This window comes from Ursus arctos, unplaced genomic scaffold (assembly GCF_023065955.2).
Source record: "Ursus arctos isolate Adak ecotype North America unplaced genomic scaffold, UrsArc2.0 scaffold_7, whole genome shotgun sequence".
Taxonomy (NCBI): domain Eukaryota; kingdom Metazoa; phylum Chordata; class Mammalia; order Carnivora; family Ursidae; genus Ursus; species Ursus arctos.
Genome location: NW_026623089.1, coordinates 25,929,312 through 25,950,077, shown reverse-complemented (window position 1 = coordinate 25,950,077; position 20,766 = coordinate 25,929,312). Strand labels below are relative to the sequence as shown.

Below are 20,766 nucleotides of genomic sequence, written 5' to 3'. Positions count from 1 at the left end.
CGTGGAGTCTGCTTGAGATTCTCTCTCCCTTCCCTGACCCTCCCGCTTGTGTGCGCACTCTCTCTCTCTCTCCCTAAAATAAATCTTTAAAAAAAAATTTTTTTAACATCCTCTAAAAGGGGCACAAAGGAACTTTTTAGAGAAGAGAAATGTTTTATACCTTGACTGGGATAGTTGTTACAAGGATGTATACATTTATCACAACTCATTAAACTGCTCATCCCACTGCGATACTGTTTATAAATCCTTGGCAAAGGAAGTCCAGAAACACAATGGGCAGATCATGAGAGAATAATATGGAGAGAACCTGAATGTATATCTATAAACCAAGAATCTAGGTATTCAAGGTTTTACAACATCATTTCTTAAATCAAATTAATGACCCTTCTACTTTTGCCAAAGCTGGAGGAAAGTCCAAGTAGAAATAAAATCCTTGGCTGTGATGAGGATGTAGAAAAATTGAAGCCCATTTACATTGCCAGTGGAAATGTAAAATGGTACAACCACTTTGGAAAACGGTTTAGCAATTCCTCAAAATGTTACACACAGAATTACCACATGACCCCCCCAATTCCACTACTAGGTATATACACACAAAAAACATATATCCACATAAAAACTTGTACATGAATGTTGATAGCAGCATTATTCATAACAGCCAAAGATATAAGCAATCCAAATGTCTATCAACTGATGAATGGATAAAGAAAGTGTCACACATTCACACAATGGAATAGTAATCAGCCACAGAAAGGAAGTACTAATACATGCCACAACACAGACGAAACCTGAGAACTTTATGTCACAAAAGGTCATATGGTATATGATCTCACTTGTATAAAATGTCCAGAATAGGCAAATATATAGAGCCAGAAAGTAGACTGGGAGTGGGGAAGTAGAAATAGAGGCCCAAGGCTTAGACTGTACCCCTCTGAAAATCCAGGTTCATCACACAAACCAAAAGATTCAGAAGAGACTGTGAGACCTATATTTTCATTCATTCATTCAACAAATACTGTTTGCCAACTAAACATCTAACACTTGGGGTGCCTGGCTGGCTCAGTTGGAAGACAGTGCAATTCTTGATCTGGTGTTGTAAGTTCAAGCCCCATGCTTTGTGTGGAGACTGCTTAAATAAATAAAAAGTTTTTAAAATTTCTCCAAAAAAATTAAGTGAAATAAACATCTAGCATTTAAGTCTTATTAGAACTAAGTTGTCAAGTTCCTGGAAAGTAGATCCAGATAACCTGCTAGTTTTAGGCAAATGAAAGAGGCTTTTCCTCTAGAAACTGTTTTGACATGAAAGTGTGAGGCAGAGAAAATAGAAATAGAAGAGACAAAATAAGTAAGGCAAAAGGGCAGAGCACAAAGTGGCTCCTCTGCACCTACTTGCCCCAAATACAATTCAGTTGAATGGCAGCTTCAAGTAAAGAATACCTCTGGAGCTGTGATTGAGACTCTCTGAAGTTCTATGGTTTTATTCTGAGACAAAGAATAACCTAAGATCCTACTAACTTCAGACACGGTAGGTAGCAACCTGTAGAGAATCAATCTGACAGCTCATGGAATCAAGTGAAAATGGAGGTAGCTAGTATCTTCTTAGGCTTCCTAGCAGAGGGGAAAAGAGGAGGGCAAAAAAACCAAACCAGGGGCGCCTGGGTGGCTGGGTTGTTAAGTGTCTGCCTTCGGCTCGGCGTGATCCCAGGGTTCTGGGATCGAGGCCCACATCAGGCTCCTCCACTGGGAGCCTGCTTCTTCCTCTCCCACTCCCCCTGCTGTGTTCCCTCTCTCGCTGGCTGTCTCTTTCTGTCAAATAAATAAATAAAATCTTTTAAAAAACCAAAACAACAACAAAAAAAACACTACAATCGTCCCTCTGTGGAATGAGAGCCAAAGACACTAACTAGAAGAATTAAAGTGTCAGGGCACCTAGGTGGCTGAGTCAGTTAAGCATCTGCTTTCTGCTCAGGTCATGATCCCTGGGTCCTGCTACTGAGCTCACTCAGCAGGGAGCCTAATTCTCCCTCTCTTGCCTGCTGCTCCCCCTGCTGGGTTCTCTCTCTGTCAAATAAATACATAAAATCTTAAAAAAAAAAAAAAAAAAGAAGAATTAAAGTGCCTAACAACATAATGACCCAAAAGAAATGAACTAAATTTGTAAATTAAAGCCCTGGAAGTTTTCAAAATATTCCCAGTAATGGGCTTGCACTGCTACCTTACCAGCCTATTCTACTCATCCTATAATTCAGATCTCTCTGTTCTTCCCACTCCTTGTAGCTCTAAGTGGTCTTCTAGAAGGTTTTCAGATCAGAATTATAAGAGGATTATATAACAGATCGATCTCTCTTTTTTTTTCTATTTAGTAGACTCCACACCCAATGTGGGACTTAAACTCACGACTCTGAGATTTACCAACTGAGCCAGCCAGGCGCCCCTATAACATATCTCTCTTAAAAGACTTTGGTATCCTCAGGAGTGGTATTAAAAATATTTACAAACCAGGGGCGCCTGGGTGGCTCAGTCATTAAGCGTCTGCCTTTGGCTCAGGGCGTGATCCCGGTGTTCTGGGATCGAGCCCCACATCAGGCTCCTCCGATGGGAGCCAGCTTCTTCCTCTCCCACTCCCCCTGCTTGTGTTCCCTCTCTCGCTGGCTGTCTCTATGTCTGTCAAATAAATAAATAAATAAATCTTTAAAAAAAAAGTATTTACAAACCATACAGAAATATAAATTAATACATAAATCAATACATATATCAAAAATTTAAATAATTCTTTTACTCTCTTAATGAACTAAACTGTATCAAAACTGTTTACCAAGTGACATAAATTATAGTATAAATCACCCTAATAGTTTCCAAATCAACTGCTGATTTTTAGATATTGCAGTGTGATCTTTGATGCAACTGTCACTAGCTACAAGATGCCATGATTTAACTTAGGAATATACAAACTCTTCTATCAAATTCCCCATTAAACTGAGAGGTACCTGGTGCTAACAGCCTTGCTGCAGCCAGCAAAGATGGCTGGATGCTGCCCATATATGACCACCCACGCACAATACATTCTGCACACCAGCACTTCTCACATGGCCTGGATCTGGACAGCCTGTACCCTGGCTCTAATGACAATGCCATCGCAACACTAAGCCCCCATGGAGCAGCAGGGAGACACTACCTATGCTCCCACCCCTGCTGCCACCAACCTCTGGTTCAAAGACCATCGATATTCACTCTGACAATGTTCCTAAGCTCTGTTCCTACCTCCTCGGCCACCCAACAGGTGACATTACCAGCCAGGTGGTCTCAATAACTTACACTATTTACCAAGAGAAATGAAAATTTTAACAACTGCTACAACCTTAAAATACAGACTGCCTGAATTACTCCAAAATGATTGCTTCTTTGGGATGTTTTTTATGCATGTAGTGGTTTCCTATTTCAACATGAGACAGTTCCACTTTAACCTGAAGCCTTCTTGTGGGGTCCACTAATGCGTCTGCTTTCTTCCAGTGCCTACCCCCAGGTGAGGGAATCTCTTACTGAGAAAGAGTCCAAATTTTCCATGTAAGAGTAGCTTAAAGGAAAGTTTACTCTCCTCAGAGACTCTTTCTCCTCACTCCTAAATCCTATGGCAGCAATGGGGGTTGCAGCAAGAATCAAGGAATAGAGTAAGGAGTGAAATTAATTGGTTAAGCTTCCCCACCTCTTACTGCTCCAGGCAAGACTTCCCTTTTCTCTCTCTTTTTGATATAAGCACCTTTCCCCATTATTACTTTACCTACAGCATTCATACACAGACGTGAAATTGTTTCATTTCTGACCCAGATTCTGGTTTTGCGTATTAAGTCTTTCCACACTCCTTATTTCTTCATATTTCACCAGGAAGATTATAAACTTATCTGAAATGGTAGAAATTCATTTTGCTTTCAATTTCTCATTCTGCGGTATGCTGCTGAAAAGCAGTACATACTGAGAAGTGAGAGCAGCAACCTGGCCTGATGCCCAGCTGGGAGCAGAGAAGTTCACCTAAAAAGGACTTGATGCTCCAAATGCCAAAAACTGGGAAGAGGGTTGGAGAAGGGGGTGGGGAGATCTGGATATACGCCCACAGGTAGTAATGAAGAAAGTATATTCAGCCCGAGGGTGGGACCTTCTGCCCAGCCTCTGTCAGTTTGATGCCTCATTATCTTCTCCATCTTCCCTAACCTCAGGACATTCAATTAGGGAGCAGGTGGAAAAAGCAACTGAGAAAGCAAGGCAATACCAAAAAAGGTAGAAACTGGGGGGAGGAGGGAGTTAAAATATTTATGTAGACCAGGTTCGTTGGCTGTGATGTGAGAGCCTTGTTAGACAGCCGCATCCCTGTAACTCTACATGCTGAATACACAATCTTACCGTGTCATCCCACCTTCAATTGTTCCTCCTCAGCCACTTAACCTCAGGCAACCGTTTTTCTACTCTCCTATGCTTCCTCCATGCGCCCTACATTCTAATCATCCTGAATTACTTTCTACTTTCCGAACATGCCACACTTTCAAGCCTCCAAGCCTTTGAACATGCCAGTCACCTGCTTGGTGTGTCCCTCCCCCACTCTTCCACATAGAAAACTCCCACTGTTTCTTCATGACTCAGGTCAAATGCAACCTTCTCTGTTATCTTCTCTGATGCCCCAGTCAGCATTACTCACCCTGTGCAAATCTTTTTGTCACTTATCACAGCAGTAGTTAAGAGTACAGCCTCTGGGTGAGAGAGACTTGAGTCTGAATTGTGGTGATGCAACTTACTTGGTGTGCCACTGAGGTAGCCAGCCTGCAAAATAGCCCCCAGTGGTCCCCACCTCCTGGCATTTACATCCTTACATAAGGGTTGGTCTATATGACCAATAGAAATGGTATGTCATTTGAGATTATGTTATAAAAGACACTATGGCTTCCATCCTGGACTCTCACTTTCTTCTTTCTCCCTTGGATTACTTGCGTTGGAGGAGGCCAGCTGTGGTGAGCAGCCCTATGAAGAAGTCCACATGGCAAGGAACTGAGGTTTGCCAACAACCATGGGAGTGAGCTTGGAAGCAAATTCTACAGCCCCAGTAGAGCCTCAGATGCCTACAGGCCCAGCTAACACTTTTTTTTTTTAAGATTTATTTATTTATTTGAAAGAGAAAGACCACGCACAAGGGGGAGGGAGAGGAAGAGGGAAAGAAACCCAAACAGACTCTGCACTAAGCACAGAGCCCAACATGGGGCTCGATCTCACAACCCATGAGATCATGACCTGAGCAGAAAATAAGTTGGACACTCCACCAACTGAGCCACCCCCCCGGGACCCCCCCAGCTAATACTTTGACTGCAGCCTTGTGAGAAACCCTATGCCAAAATTACCAAGCTACACTGCTTCTGGATTCCTCAACCATAGATACTGTGAGATAACAAGTATCTGTTTTAAACCACTCAGTTTGGGGTCATTTGTACATGGCAATGGATAACCTCTAGAGTCATTCCTTACATGGAAAATGAGAAAACTGAGACTATAATACGATACTACAAGGTAAATAGCATATCCTAAAACTAGAACATAAGATAACCAAGCCACAAATAAAAATAAAGTCTGTAGTAAAACAAATCTGATCCCTAAGGTGCTGAGGTTCAGAGATACACCTAAAACAAAAACTTATCTAATCAGTGTTGTTAAAAAAGCAGCTTTCATGGTGTTTGAATTAAAATAAAGAATCAGGCTTAAATCTAAACACCAGAAGAAAATGCAAACAGAAAAGTGCAAACTGCAGGGCACCTGGGTTGCTCAGTCATTAAGCATCTGCCTTCGGCTCAGGCTCAGGTCAGGGGCCTGGAGTCCTGGGATGGAGCCCACATAGGGCTCCCTGCTCAGCAGGGAGTCTGCTTGTCCCTCTCCCTCTGACCTTCCCCACCGCTCATGCTCACTCACTCTTTAATAAAATCTTAAAAGTAAAAAAAAAAAAAAAAAGAAGAAAAGAAAAATGCAAACTGCAACCTACTTACCTAAAAGTAAAATTTGTATCATTATTTCATACCTAGGAAATCAAGACTATATGACATGATCTACAAGCAGTCTAAAAAGCTAAGGTCTACTCTATTCGGAGTAAAATCTTTCATAGCTCCCTAGATCCCAGGCCTGTCTCTGGAATGAGGCACACTGACATTGCTGTTCACCAAACTGCTCTTTTGCTGAAAAAAATGGAAGTAGCAATCCCGTTGTCAGACTCAATTCAGATGCTTTTTAAGGAAAAAAGATAATACATATATATTTGGGATTACACTAATGTGGCACAGCTGTTCCTGGGCATTAAAGATAAGAAGAATGCAGAAACTATAAAGGAGAGAGAAAGCCTGAAGGCTTAAACTTTATTAAACTATGATGATTTTCAGTTGCGTGTAGTTGTGTTGGTTGTAAAGAATTGCGATAAACAATCTAACCTCCTCAGAAGGCAGGAATCTCCCAGTCAGGCCACTATATATATAATTTGCCTACCTAGAATAGTTCTCTTTTTTTTTTTTTCCTAGATTTTATTTATTTGACAGAGAGAGAGACAGCCAGCGAGAGAGGGAACACAAGCAGGGGGAGTGGGAGAGGGAGAAGCAGGCTTCCCGGCGAGCAGGGAGCCCGATGCGGAGCTCGATCCCGGGACCCCGGGACCATGACCAGAGCCGAAAGCAGATGCTTAACAACTGAACCACCCAGGCACCCCTAGCTAGAATAGTTCTGACTAGACTGCTACACAATGTAGGCTAACAACAGACCAGAAGCTCTATTTCTCTGGACTTTCTCTACCTTTTTTTTTTTCCTTTCTTTTTAAAGATTCTATTTATTCATTTGACAGAGAGAGACAGCCAGCGAGAGAGGGAACACAAGCAGGGGGAGTGGGAGAGGAAGAAGCAGGCTCTCAGTGGAGGAGCCTGATGCGGGGCTCGATCCCAGAACACTGGGATCACGCCCTGAGCCGAAGGCAGACGCTCAACGACTGAGCCACCCAGGTGCCCCAGGACTTTCTCTACCTTCTAACTACTGCTGACTACTTGGATGCCGAAGCTCAGGGATGACCAAGGGGCTTGCTGGTATTCCATATCTTTGGATTACAACAGCCACCCATGATCACTTCAGCCCATCAGCCCTGTTCTTCATGTAGTGTGCCTAAAGTGATCATGAAGATACATGCAGAATCCCAACTGTGGTTTGTACATTTTCCCACCTTCTGGAAAGATGTATAAAACCGAGCCATAAAATGCTCCCTGACACTTCTCCATACACAAATGAGGTTTTCCTGAAGTATACACAGAATTTGGTGACTATAAATTTCCTATCACTCAATTCTATAAAACAGATTTGCACACATTAAGTGAACCATAGTACTTACACATACAGATCCATAGGAAACTCCTTCATCATGTGTGTTACAATAAACTCTACCATCAGGTCTGAGGGGAAAAGGAGAACAATTAAATCAATCAGAATGAAATGCAATGCATTTCATGCCTTTGAGTTGGAAAAAACCTCAGTATACCTTGCACTCATGCTGAATGCAACCACTAACCACATCTTTATTCACGTGCACTGAAATTTATTTTATATAAGGTACTTGTTGCAACACATTTCACCACCTGCCACTTGTAAAGTAACAAGAAAATTAGCTCATTCTCCTACTTCCAGAAGGATACCTTGACCTACCAATAAATTCGGGTACACAAGAGATTTCATTGCACAGATAATTTGTACCATGGCACTAATGCAAAATGCCAGAGGGAAATCATATTCTGAGCACCGAGTGATGAGGCAGAGAAGAAATTATGGATCACATCCATGTAACACTCCCTGTTAAGCTCTGAAGTTATGTCAGTCTATCTCATCTCATGATCACGCTCAGTTTGACAGATATTGACTGAATGGTCTGTGGGGCTTTGGGTCAATAGAGGCTTATTATACAGTCTTAATTACTGTTTCTAAAATCAAGTAGCTTTAGGAACCAGGGCTGAATATCCAAGTGAAATGGGATTAAGAGTTCAGATCATTCCCCTGAGGAAAATTCAGAATTCTGGGCAGACAAAATCGCGTAAGATACAACCCCCTACTGTCAGCTCTGTCAGCCTCATCTCAACTTAATTTACTCAGAGGAAGTTTTGCATGTCTGATCCGTGAACTTCAAGCCTCCTGGCCAGCTGACACATCAATTTGGACCAAGAACAAAATGAAGAATTTGAAATTTTGATCAGGAATAAGATATTTTACAAATTTAACTCAAGTATCAGGCTTAGACTTAGCCATTTGTCTCCCTGGAAAGATCTTTTTCTTTAAACAAGAGAACCCTTTAATTGAGCATTCTATTCATTGGAGTTGCTTTCCCAAACTGAACAATAAACATGGTTTCTTAGACCAGAGAAGAAACATAACTAGTACATTCTCTGAGAGAGAAGCACAGCAACCAGGACCTATCCCTCCCCTCAATCACAAAAATCTGTCACTGGCTCAGAAAAATGCCAATTCTAATGAGACTCACCCAGTACTGCACATACTAAGGGACGGCAGGGAAGGTTCTTGTCCGCTGCCTTCTTCCTGTGTCTCATAGGCTTCACACAAAGAAGAAATGAAATTTATTAGACACCGGAACTGACATCCAATGGCTTATCACCACGTTTTTCATGCAAATAAAAGCACTACTACAGAGATGCTACCTTTTCTTTCTTTTTCTAGTGATGGGGGTGGGGTGGGGCAGGGAGGACTTGTAAATACTTCTCAGTTACCAATGCAGGCCTGTGACAAAAACACAATTCACAGCAAGACAACAGCCCCAAAGGGCACTGGAGCATACTACAATGGGAAAGCTGTTGTTTTTACTCTGATTTTATCTAACCAAGTGACATTACTAACAACAAAAGAGGTATATGGGTATTTTTCTTTGATAATAAAGAAAAAGAGAAGAAGGTAACTGTGTAGAGGCAGCAACAGCAGTTGCAAAAAACAAAAGTTAAGTTTCAAATACAAACCTCAACGTGATATTTCTGAATATACCTCCAAGTATGAAGTAATTCCCTGATACCTTCATATTCTATTTACCCCTGCCTCTCAGATAAATAAAACAGCATCTGGTCTTAACTAATCAAAGATCATACTACTACATTTTGAAAACAAAAGGCTTAGGCCCATTTCCTTGTTGAAATCTACATTACTGGTACATTCTAATATTACTGCCATGGGGACATGGTTGTGGATCTTTCCATCCTCTCTTGAGTAAGAAAGAGCTCTATGACACGCAAAAAAAAAATCCCAACAACAGGCATGGGCCTGTTGAACAGCAGTTAAGCAAAAGCCCTTTAGTACAACATTCCACCCACATTTGTTCTAAGTAGGATCAATCTCATCCTCCCCAATCCTGCCAACATACCAAAAATTTCCTCTACGAAAAAACAAGAAACAAAAGTCACACCTACCATTCTGTGTAAGTTTACTCGAAAATTCATATTGTCGTCATGCAAAAATGCATTTGCATACTGATCCTAAAAAAATAGAAATATGGAGAAAAAGTAAGGAATGAGAGCTATACTTAGGAAACTCAGTTTATAATCTATCACACTTGCTACAAATCCTTGGACTTCAAGAACTACTTTCAAGGGACGCCTGGGTGGCTCAGTTGGTTAAGCGTCTGCCTTCTGTCAGGTCATGATCCTAGAGTCCCAGGATCAAGCCCCACATCCGGCTCCCTGCTCAGCAGGGACTCTGCTTCTCCCTCTGCCCCTCACCCCGCTGGTGCTTGCTATCTCTCACTCTCTCTCTAAAAAATCTTTAAAAAAAAAAAAAAAAAAGAACTACTTTCAAGGACCCAAAGAGAACTAATGAGATGAGCCTAGAGTCTTAATGTTGAACCCTACTTAAGCCATGAGATTTTAATTGGGTATAATTTCCCAGTGTTGTCTCTAACTGGTCAAAAATCTCTCAGCAAATTACAAACAATAAAAAAATTAAGGCACAGAACTTGAGGCAAATGCTGAGAGGAATCTGTTTTCCTATTCTCTCTTCCTTCCCATCTGCCCAAGGAGCCTGCTCTGTTTGTGACAGCTTGAAGGCTTTCATCAGGGCTGCAGGATACATGTGCAGACTCCACATGAGGATCCACGATTAAGAAGAAAGGTCTGCACTCTGCTGGGAATTGGCTTGGCACAGCAGGAGAAAACTGCTACACAGGCAGCGTGGCAGTAGGCAAGACCCCGTCTACCTCTGGCTTTGCCGAAGACTGATGGAAAATCAAAAATCTCTCACCCATGGATCGGTAATGAACATCCGTTGGCCCTTTACCAACACCTTTTCTGAAGATCTGACATGCCTACAGACTCCCAATTACTAGGAACTGTTACAATTTGTGAAAAACAACTCCTTTAAAGATTTTCTTAGAAAGATTTTTGAAAAGCAATTACACCAGGCCCACTGCTAAGAAGCAGCTCTTCTATAACCAGCTACCCATAACGTGGTGAAAAGTAGGTCATCTTTTCACAGAGAACATAAAAAGGGAAAGAATGAGCGAGATCTTTATTCCATGTAGACCACCTTTACTATTTTTCTTGAGAGAGAAAAGATCAAAATAAGGGATAGTAAAGGTGGAAGCTAAAGCGAAAATTTAGCTCTAAATTGACTTAAGTTAGCCCATAACTAGGGATCTGCCTAAGTGACGCCATTTGGGCCTTGTGGTTTTCATTTTACACCTGTGTTGCCACCAAGATTCAGGGTGAGTTCAACCTTAATTAATCCAACCAAAAGAGCCTCCTGATAAAGCACCTCTTAAGTTTATTCTCGGTCTCTTATTCTTCACCAAACTGCAATCAGCCCAACTTTACTGTTTTCAATTCCCCTCTTTCACTTTTCTATCCACCACACCCCCCACAGGAAACTTGAGCTCCTTTTTTCATTTTGCTAAATGCAAAAGACCAACATGAGCAGCTTCAAAGGGGCAGGATTATTTCTTCTACAGAGGCTTAAATCTTGTATTTAAAAGAGCTCTCGTCTTCCGGTTCAAAATTATAGCAGTAATCATAACACAATTCATTATTAATTCATCCAGTAAATACTAATTAAGGCTCTACTATGTGCTAGACACTGAGAATACACTGGTGAAGGAAAAAATACTTGCTATCAGAGCTTACATTCTAGTGGGAGGAGACAGACAATACAAAAAGGAAAGATTTTCTTTCCCAGACTTTAGGATCCTAAAAGTCAGGAACAGGAGAAGGGCAGAAAAAAGATAGCACTCTGTAAGAGGTTAGCTAATATCAGAAGACTAGTGACACCTACCTCTGCAATACACGTAAGTATAATCAGACAGAGTTTGCCACTGTGAAGCCGGTGCTCATCTGTAAAGAAAAAATAAACAAACCCTTCTCTCCATATCATCCAAACCATATTTCTATAGAGAATAAAGATGTGTATCATCACAAAGATCATTTCTACTTTCCCCCTCCCTTCAAAATTCCTGAATGAAAAATCAAGAGCAATTCTTGCTAGTCTACTAGGCAAAAGAATCCCCCAGAAGATTTTTTAGAAAAATGGAGAGCTAACCACCTTCCTGAGAATTTAATTATTATGGTTCCCACTGTCATGGCCCAAATCAGGCCCATGCCCTTTGCTTCCACATCAACCATTTGCTTCTGAATAGTCAGGTCTACTCCCTTCCCCATCCTTTCCCATCTATCAGCTATAAGCACCACCATCTATAGCCATGTCCCACAAAACCTAGAAAGGTTTTATAACTGTTCATAGCAAACTGGCAGTGGAATCAGAAACAAACTGAAAACCAGGGTCCAGCCCCTGCCTTTCCTTGTACTGTGCATACTACTTATGAATGAGAAAGCTGTGAACGCTTCATCATTTCTTTTCTTCCCGCCAAAGTTATTCACTCCACAAATATTTACTTAATACCTGCTACATGGCAGGCACTATGCTAGGCATTATAGATATAGCACTGAACTAAACAAAGGTCCCTGGTCTACCAGAACTCGCATTCTAGTTATTAAAAAAGAAGAAGGTATGGGGGGGGGCGCCTGGGGGGCGCAGTCATTAAGCGTTGCCTTCGGCTCAGGGCGTGATCCCGGCGATCTGGGATCGAGCCCCACATCAGGCTCCTCTAATGGGAGCCTACTTCTTCCTCTCCCACTCCCCCTGCTTGTGTTCCCTCTCTCGCTGGCTGGCTGTCTCTGTCAAATAAATAAATAAAATCTTTAAAAAAAAAAAAAAGAAGAAGAAGAAGGTAATCTCAGTAGCAGGGCTTTAAGCCCACACAAATGACCAAGAAAGAGCTACTCCATCACTGCCAATTACCAGAACCAACAGAGTTTATTTACTTCCCAGGATCTTTGCGGGTGAGAGGTGAAATGGAGGCAAGAAGAGGGTCATACCAGCATATCCAAAATGGACAAATGGTTATGATGCTTCAAATTAGCTTTGACAGGACCCAGACTGAAGTCCATTCTAAGAGAAGATCTATTAACAGATTACAGTGCTATAGAAAGGAGCTGATAGAACTCACCCTGACATTAACCTGCTACTTCCTCAAAGATAAAATCAACTAAAACCTGACAATTAAAAGGCATAATGGGGGTTGTAGGCCAGAAATACATTCACCTCTCCTCATAGACAGACACTGCATATAGAGTAATGATGATAATACTTCCTTGACATTCCCCAGGGCTTACATCAGCGCTCCTAGGCAGCCAGCAAAGAAATGCCCTGCCTATGCAAAACTAGATTCACGAGACTCTTCTACCTATCTCTGGCCACAGAGTTTCTCTGGCACTATCCTCCCTTTCCCCAAAAGCTGATGAGCAACTCCTGTAAAAAAGCCCGCAGCTATCTCTCCACTTAAAAAAAAAGTGTTTCTGAATACAAAAATAAGACATATTTCATTATAAACTTTTCTAAATTCAGAGAAGCACAAAAAAAGGACAATAAAAACCAAGTTTAATCATCCCATCCAGATGTCCTGTTAAGATTTTGGTAAATCAACTTTAAAATTTATGCATAGGTATACATATATTTTAATATTTTTGCCTAATGTCTAATTTAAAGGTTGAGCAGATATTCCTCCAAGGTGACAATACCCGAGTCAGAAGAACCTCAGGAAAAAAAGGCTTTGAAAGCAGAGCTGAATCAAGGGAATGATAAACAAAATTCTGCAGACTAGAGAAGAGAGGAACAACAGGGTAGGGGACACACAGGTAGCTTCAACATCATCAATATTTCTTCAGTTGAGAGGCAGGTTCACATGTTCACTTTATTATTATACCTTATAATTTATTCTACTTATTATACTTACTAAAAACTTTATAACTTAATATTCATACATATTAGAAGTATCTTTTTACAGGTATCAAACAATAATATATAATTAAAAAGAAAGAGCTAATATCTGGGGTATTAGAACAGAGCAGAGCCAAGAAAATTTGCTTCTATTACTCCTAAAATCATAATGAAATCCTGTTAGGGCATGCAGAAGGTCAGGGGCTTATTCGCAAGAGAGCTGGGCCAACGTAGCCACCCAGGAGCCATTTTTTCCCCCTCCCCACTCCCTCAGTCTCACAGAAGCCACTTTTGAAATTAATTCTTCATAGTACCTAACCTTGCCCGTTGCCATATTTAGGCTGCCTGTTGGCAAAGACCTAACCGAGCCTGAGTTTAGAGACACAGCCTGAGACCGCCCATACTACAATTAATCTCCCCTCAATTTTGCCTTCCATTTTATGTATGACAAAGTGACCAGGACAAACAGCTTTGTATGATCATTAAAGCTAAAAGTAAGTTCCAAGGGCCTCAATTCACTGTGTTATATCAAGCAAAGTTACAAGTTCACTTGCAGGGTCACATCTATGCAGTCTCTCTCTTCTGTGGTTGCTGTGACATTTCTAGAGAAAGACAGAGGTTACCCCCCTCCATAAAGGAGAAGCAATGGCCTCAGGAAACACAGATACACAAGAGTCTTGCCATCCTCACCTGTCAGATCTCACTTGCCAAGTCTCAGAGGTTCACCATCCCTGTAGCTCCCAATGGACTGAATTATATACTGGACAGAACTGGCTGGGTTTCTTCCCAATCCCTTCTCACACCTAGCCTAAGTATTCCCCTCCCCTACCATCAATTAAAAGATCACAGGAGGATCATAAACAGATGAAGAGCAGGAAACCAGAGATAATAAACTCAAACTTTTCCAACAGCCAGTCCTCTCCCACTTCCACTCTGCATCTTTGGATGGGTACTGACACTTCTATTTTAAGTGTTAAGGAACACTGTCCCTCTTAATCTCACCTCTTCCTACTGTACTTGGTACAACAGTCCACGAATTCTCACCACAAGCTGATGCTTCCAGTTCTTGTCCTCAAAAGGGAATTCCCTGAAGTGTGCTAATCCCCCCACTTCCCACACAAAAGAGTTTGCATCTACTTACCAAAATCTGCTAAAACGACTTGCTAGTTTTTGTAGAGACCAATTTTTTTTCCTGTTCTATTTTTGAAGTACTCCCCCTCCAGCTCCAGGTTTTCCAACACCACCTAATTGCCATCTGGCAGTGAGAAATCACTGTTTTCCAGTAATCAGGACCATCACCCTGTACAGGAGGCCCCAGCGTTTCATCCTGTCAAAGCTTCAAAGTATTAATGTTGCTCCTTGATTCAGCTAAGTAGCTGCCTGCCACACCCCCTGCTTCCTGAGCCCCCAACGTAGCATGCCTTACCTTTGGTGTCCTGCATGACGATCGAGCTATACTTCAAGAAGGTTATCAGTAGATTACTGGTCTGTACATCTGCATCCAGTGGGAGTTCCACAGAACTTATAACTGGAATAGAACAGATGAAATGCACTTAGCCTACAACATATTCCATCTAACACTTCTACCTACATAGCCAATTTGCCAGCAGGCAAGGAAATCACTAAATAAACTTTTTCCACAAAAGAAGGAGGACCAAGTGCTTATCATAAAACCCTTAGCTACTGTTCCTAGACTTCTAGAGCCCTTCTTACTATCAAGATTAAGGCCAATACCCTTCTCATAATCTAGAAGGGCCAGTCTCCAGGAACAGTGCTTTTCTCCCAACATCCTAAGAAGGGTCTTTTGATTCCACTTCTAGCCTCAAGTAACCCAAAAGTGTTCAGGGCCCTTATGAAGGCACTCGATTTGTACCTAAGGGAAAGATCTGTATTGAATATAAATGAGCCTTGCTTTGATGAGTCTCCTGCTTAAAATAAATGACAATTCATTCCTAATAAGGAGAAATCTTGCTCAGTTTTGAGAAAAAGCCTTTAGGCTGGAAATACCCAAGATGGAATGGAAAAAAGTTAAGGCAGAACTATATTCAAATTCTACTCTTTAACCCCTTTTTCCCCCTGAAAGGGAACCTGCAAAAGAATACCAGACTGAAAACAGGTGGACATTACTGATTGGGACAGCCTGGAAACTGAGTTTTATTTACCCAGCTGCTTGCTATTTCCAAGAGAAACTACCCCTTGTCCCCACTCTCTGAGCCACACTCCTAATGAACAACCAGGGCTGGGACCCACACAAAGGCCTTTTTTTTTTCCTCTACACCCAACACGGGGCTTGAGCTCAAGACCCTGAGATCAAGAGTCGCATGCTCTACCAACAGCCAGCCAGGAGCCCCCAGAACAGTCTTAACGTAGATTTTTCAAGCTTCGAAGACTTTAAATTAGATTTACACATCCTATTAGCTGTTTTTACACTAAGACATAATATAAAAGCAAAGGAGACTCATGTTGGCTCAGACAAGCTAGAGAATCTATGGCTTTCTGCTGTTATTTTCACCTATAGAAGACTCAGTTGAGTTTGGGATATTATTCATAATATATATTCATAACCATAATGGATCCCTCTGGAGTTATTACAATGTATGCTGAGAACATTTATTAACAATGGGAAACATTTGCATATAATGGTTCCATAACACACAATAAGCACAACAAAAAGCCTTATGAGAAGAAATTAGCATGCCCAATCCTTGGCTGTGTTCCCACATTTCAGTCCCCCAAAACTAATAAAACACAAATATATTTTTATGTTGAAGTACTAAAAGGTCTTAATTCATACTATGGGTTAATGGCCTGAGACTATCAATTCAAACTCCAGCCTGTTTTGAAGCTCAAGCCCATAATTCTTCCTCTGTCCGATACAAACAGGCATCTAACTGGTAAGTGGAACTTTTTCCCCACTTACACACAGCAGTAACTGGAAAACTGTCTTACATAATATGTAGAAATATAGAAGTATATGTATTTTTAGTTTACCAGAAAGTCCTCTCATGCCAAGGCTGAGTTGTCAAATGTCAAGTCTGAGCTGAGAACAAATGTTACATCTAAACTGCTGGCTTTTAAAAATAATGGCTCCAATGACATACCTTTAAAAATAACTGGGCCACTGAGCACCACTACACATAATTAAAAACCAAAACCTGAAAACAAGGTTATAATGCTTAGGATCCCTACAGAAAAGAAATGAATCAGGAGAGAGGAAAAAGAACAAAACAGAAGGAATAGAATAAAATCCCTCACAAATTAAAATCTCCTTCCTAAAGAAGAGATATTCCTTGATCTTTGGCTTCATAATTCTTCCCAGCAGCCTTTGTCAAGGGAGACAGTCATTTGAAAGTGGGCTGACTCCATTTTCCCACTAGAAAAAATAAAAGCTCACTGGTTGTAGGTAAGTAAGCACAAATCCTGCCATTGCATAATCAAGTGTGTGGGTGGAAGTGTTCACAATGAACAGTTTGAAAGGCAGTTCTCTGAAGCATCCAAACCCCAACATCACATGGGGCTCGGATATATAAATATATATATATATGGCTTTTGATAACCATGGTAACCAAGCAGGCTTCATCCTTAAAGAGAAAGAACAGAATTTCTATTGGATTTTTCAGTGACCTGAAAAAGCAGAGACAAGTAGGCAGTCCTTACTACTTGCTCCTTCTCATTAAGATTTTGGGAATTTGGCTTTCAGTTCTAAACAGATCCAATTTGCTACCATAGACCTGAACTCAATGGCACCTCCCAGACACGCTTCTGTACCAACACCGCCTCACTACCATCAATGGCTACCGCCACAGGTGCTCTACGAAAATTTCAAGGAGAAAAAGCAGACCAAAGAAGGTCATTTCACAGACCGTAGAGAGGCACAGAGAAAGGACTAAAGTTAGATTTCCTCTATTTCTTCACCCAAAATTCAGTCAATATTTTAGGCAAAACATCATGTATTAACAAGGATTATTTTTAGGTTAATATACTCTATCAAATACACTTAGATGACAAACTTCATTGGGGAAAATTCATAATTTCTTTCCTGTTACCTTTTTCTTAAGTCCCAGCCATAAAATTCATAAAGTAGAAATTCTGTGTGGGTGGGTGGGCGTGTTGTAGGGGGAGAAGTCTTAAAAACCCACCAAATTCTCAATTATAACACACTCAGAGCTTATTGTTTTCCCACTGGAAGTGCTAGCAGATACATACCAGTGAGTAAAATCCCAGGTTCACTTTCACATCCATGTACTCAACAAATATTTATTAAGCAGTGACCACGCCAGATACCACCTGGATGGACAGTAGTGAACAAAAAGGACATGGTCCTCACCCTGATCCATGTCCTAGTTCTTAGTCTCAACTCTCACTACCACGAGGTGAACCACTTATTTCTCTGGCCTCAATTTCCTCATTTGGCCAATGGTAACATGAGATAATATTACTATCTTATATTTATTTCAGAGCGATATTCATAGAATATCTCATCAGGGCCTCACAAGCACCCTGAGAGTTTGGCCGGATTGGCATTACTAACCTCAGAAGTCCCTCTCAGATCCAGCACCCTATAATTCTACAACCATTCCCTGAGGACAAGTTAGAGTTATGTAGCTTCTTACACAAAGAAAAACACTTGACTTTCTTTTCCAAAGCTTCCTTTGGGGCTTTAGAAGTCCTGAAGGACAGCACCTCAGAACAATTTCTTAGCTGAAAGAATTAACAACTGTGTTCTTTGTTCAACACAGCTATGCTTACCCTGAAAGATTCAAGATCATATTAATCAAGAAAACAAGAGGTGATGGGCTTACCATCAGAGGAGGGTGGTGTGGTCCCAAGTGGTGTGGCTGGGGTTGTAGGAGCAGGACTGACAGGGGTTGTCACCAAGCCCATTTCTGGATGACTCTGAAAGAGAACAGAAGCAGGCAAGAAAAGACATAACCCAGTTCTGAGTATCCTCTCCATAATATCCTTTCTGGTATTCCTGGCCTCATAATTAGATGGAACGCTCACTGAGGAGGGACTGCTTCTACACTGAGTTCCCTTGAGAACTTGATTCCTGTTGATGCTTACTAAACTCTAATAAGAAACTCTGTGGGCTAGTTTTCTTTAAGCAACTAAGTTTCCATTACATAAGTTTTTCTGCAGAACCACGCACATAAAAAACTGGGGTAAACAAATACATGAGATTATTCCACCAAAAAAAGGGCATCTGCAGTCCTATCTGAACCTGGGCAAGGACTACTCTCATGAGATCAACCTAAAACACATCTATAGACTGTTCTGATGCCCACATAGCTGACTAGTAAGTATAGGCGAGGCAAGTGGATAAGAAGTGCTATAAAAAAGAACTATGCATACAGTAGCCTCCCTGTTCCACAACCAATAAGACATGCAGGGTGGAAGCAGAGACATGGTGGAGACATCCACTGGGACCAAAACATACGACTGCTCTGTTCCTGACCCTCCTTAGCCATCTCTGTCACATCAGCTCTTAAGAATTAAGCTGAGTGGGGGGGCGCCTGGGTAGCGCAGTCGTTAAAGCGTCTGCCTTCGGCTCAGGGCGTGATCCCAGCATTCCGGGATCGAGTCCCACATCGGGCTCCTCCGCTGGGAGCCTGCTTCTTCCTCTCCCACTCCCCCTGCTGTGTTCCCTCTCTCGCTGGCTGTCTCTATCTCTGTCACATAAATAAATAAAAATCTTAAAAAAAAAAAGAATTAAGCTGAGTGGGGATGCCTGGGTGGCTCAGTCGGTTAAGTGTCTGCCTTCGGCTGAGGTCATGATCCCAGGCTCCTGGGATTGAGTTCCACATCAGACTCCTTGCTCAGTGGGTAGCCTGCTTCTCCCTCTCCCTCTGCCACTCCCCCTGCTTGTGCTCCTGATCTCTCTCTCTCTCTCTCTGACAAATAAAATCTTTAAAAAAAAAAAAAAAAGAACTTAGCGGAGTGGTAGCCACTCCCTTCTCCTCCCCAACAGCTTTTCCAGACTTTTACCTCCCTCCCCCTCCTTTAAAATCAGCTACAGAATCCAGAGAGCAGACAAACATAAGAGGGAACACAAGCAGCGGGAGTGGGAGAGGGAGAAGCAGGCTTCCCGCCGAGCAGGGAGCCCGATTCAGGGCTTGATGAGGGGCTCGATCCCAGAACGCTGGGATCATGACCTGAGCTGAAAGTAGACGCTCAACGACTAAGCCACCCAGGCACCCCCTGTTATCAGTCTTGATAAATAAGTATCCTCCTAGGCAGACCCTAAACCAGCACACTACTTTTTAAGCATGACCTCGTTTTTGTTAAAACTCAGTGATTCCATAAACATCTGCCCTTTGAGAAAAAAGCATAAGCAAATGTTCTTTTAAAAGAAACCTACATACATATTTTAAACGCTCTTTTAGATAAAAACACTTTATCAATTTTTAAAGATGGCTTTCATGGACAGCACTTGCGTTCTCAGCCTGTGCTAGTCCCCTTCTCTACCAACTACTGAGGATATCCTAAGCTGGGCAAGTGACCCAGCACTCAGTATTCTAGGACTTCCTGCCTTCAATGTTTGTAGACCATTTTTTGTTGCCGTTGTTAACAGCCAGCCTTATACTAGACAAGATATTTTTTACTTTTCTTCTCTGGAAATTAGTGAAATAATAAGACAAGTGACTTGGCCTATTTTATCTTTAGTTGTAATTCCACAGTGGTTTAGAAAGCAGAAAGCCTGACATAAAAATCCATACGGGCAGATAATACCAAGGGATTGCCAGTGTGCAAAATGAAGTAATCTCCACTCAAAATGAAGTAATCTCCACTCATCTGGGTTAAGAGAATCAGGAAACTGGTCAAAAGAATTAGTAAACTGGTCAAAGCCATAACTTTGCATGCTATCAGACCCACTTGAGCACCAGATGGAAACATATGTATTGGAGGACAGCCTGATGCAAAGACAACTGATGCACCACTATTACTACCACTTGCCAGTACAAAGAGAGGCTTAAATAGGCACAGCCGGACAGGCTTTTCAATGGAATGAGTCTGTATGAAATTCAGGGAGAAGAAGGACTGGAGTTTTTAATACAACCAACCTGAGCTAACACTGTGATGAAGTTACGATTTAAATGAACAGCTTCATAAAGTGCCAGAAGGATGGCCTCATTGGTTCTAAAGAAAAAAGAGAACAAATTGGAGAGGCTCTTGAGTGGAAGAGTTAAAACAGTATGACCCTCAAGATACAATTTCACCCCAGCTCATTATCAATCCCTTTGTGTTTCTAATGTTCCCTTTATTCCATCGTTCAGTTTATATAAAGGGTATGTAGGCACAGAGTCGGGGCCTTAACTTTAATTCCTTAGGGCTAGTTCTTATCTACTTCATTCCCTATTTTCCCTCTCACTTTTCCACCCCCATCCAGTTAACTCTTTAACTGGCTCAGACACCCAGCCCTCTTTCATTTCATTCCAGAGACAGCTGGGAACCATT

The 20,766-nt window shown here is 41.6% G+C and overlaps 1 protein-coding gene across 6 annotated transcripts in view; it reads right to left on the bottom strand.

Annotated features, from left to right (window-relative positions):
• ARMH3 (armadillo like helical domain containing 3) overlaps positions 1-20,766 on the bottom strand; it is a 175,715-nt gene that overhangs the window by 121,871 nt on the left and 33,078 nt on the right. For 5 of the 6 annotated variants that reach the window (XM_057308396.1, XM_044382055.3, XM_026493942.4 and 2 more), the window contains 7 exons: positions 20,373-20,448; positions 18,114-18,207; positions 14,738-14,839; positions 11,311-11,369; positions 9,459-9,524; positions 8,528-8,597; positions 7,391-7,451 (listed from right to left, as the gene is read on the bottom strand). In XM_057308396.1, coding sequence (XP_057164379.1) covers positions 7,391-7,451; positions 8,528-8,597; positions 9,459-9,524; positions 11,311-11,369; positions 14,738-14,839; positions 18,114-18,207; positions 20,373-20,448 — 528 coding nt within the window. The remainder of the gene's footprint in view (positions 1-7,390; positions 7,452-8,527; positions 8,598-9,458; positions 9,525-11,310; positions 11,370-14,737; positions 14,840-18,113; positions 18,208-20,372; positions 20,449-20,766) is intronic. The other variant, XM_057308397.1, reaches the window with a different exon arrangement.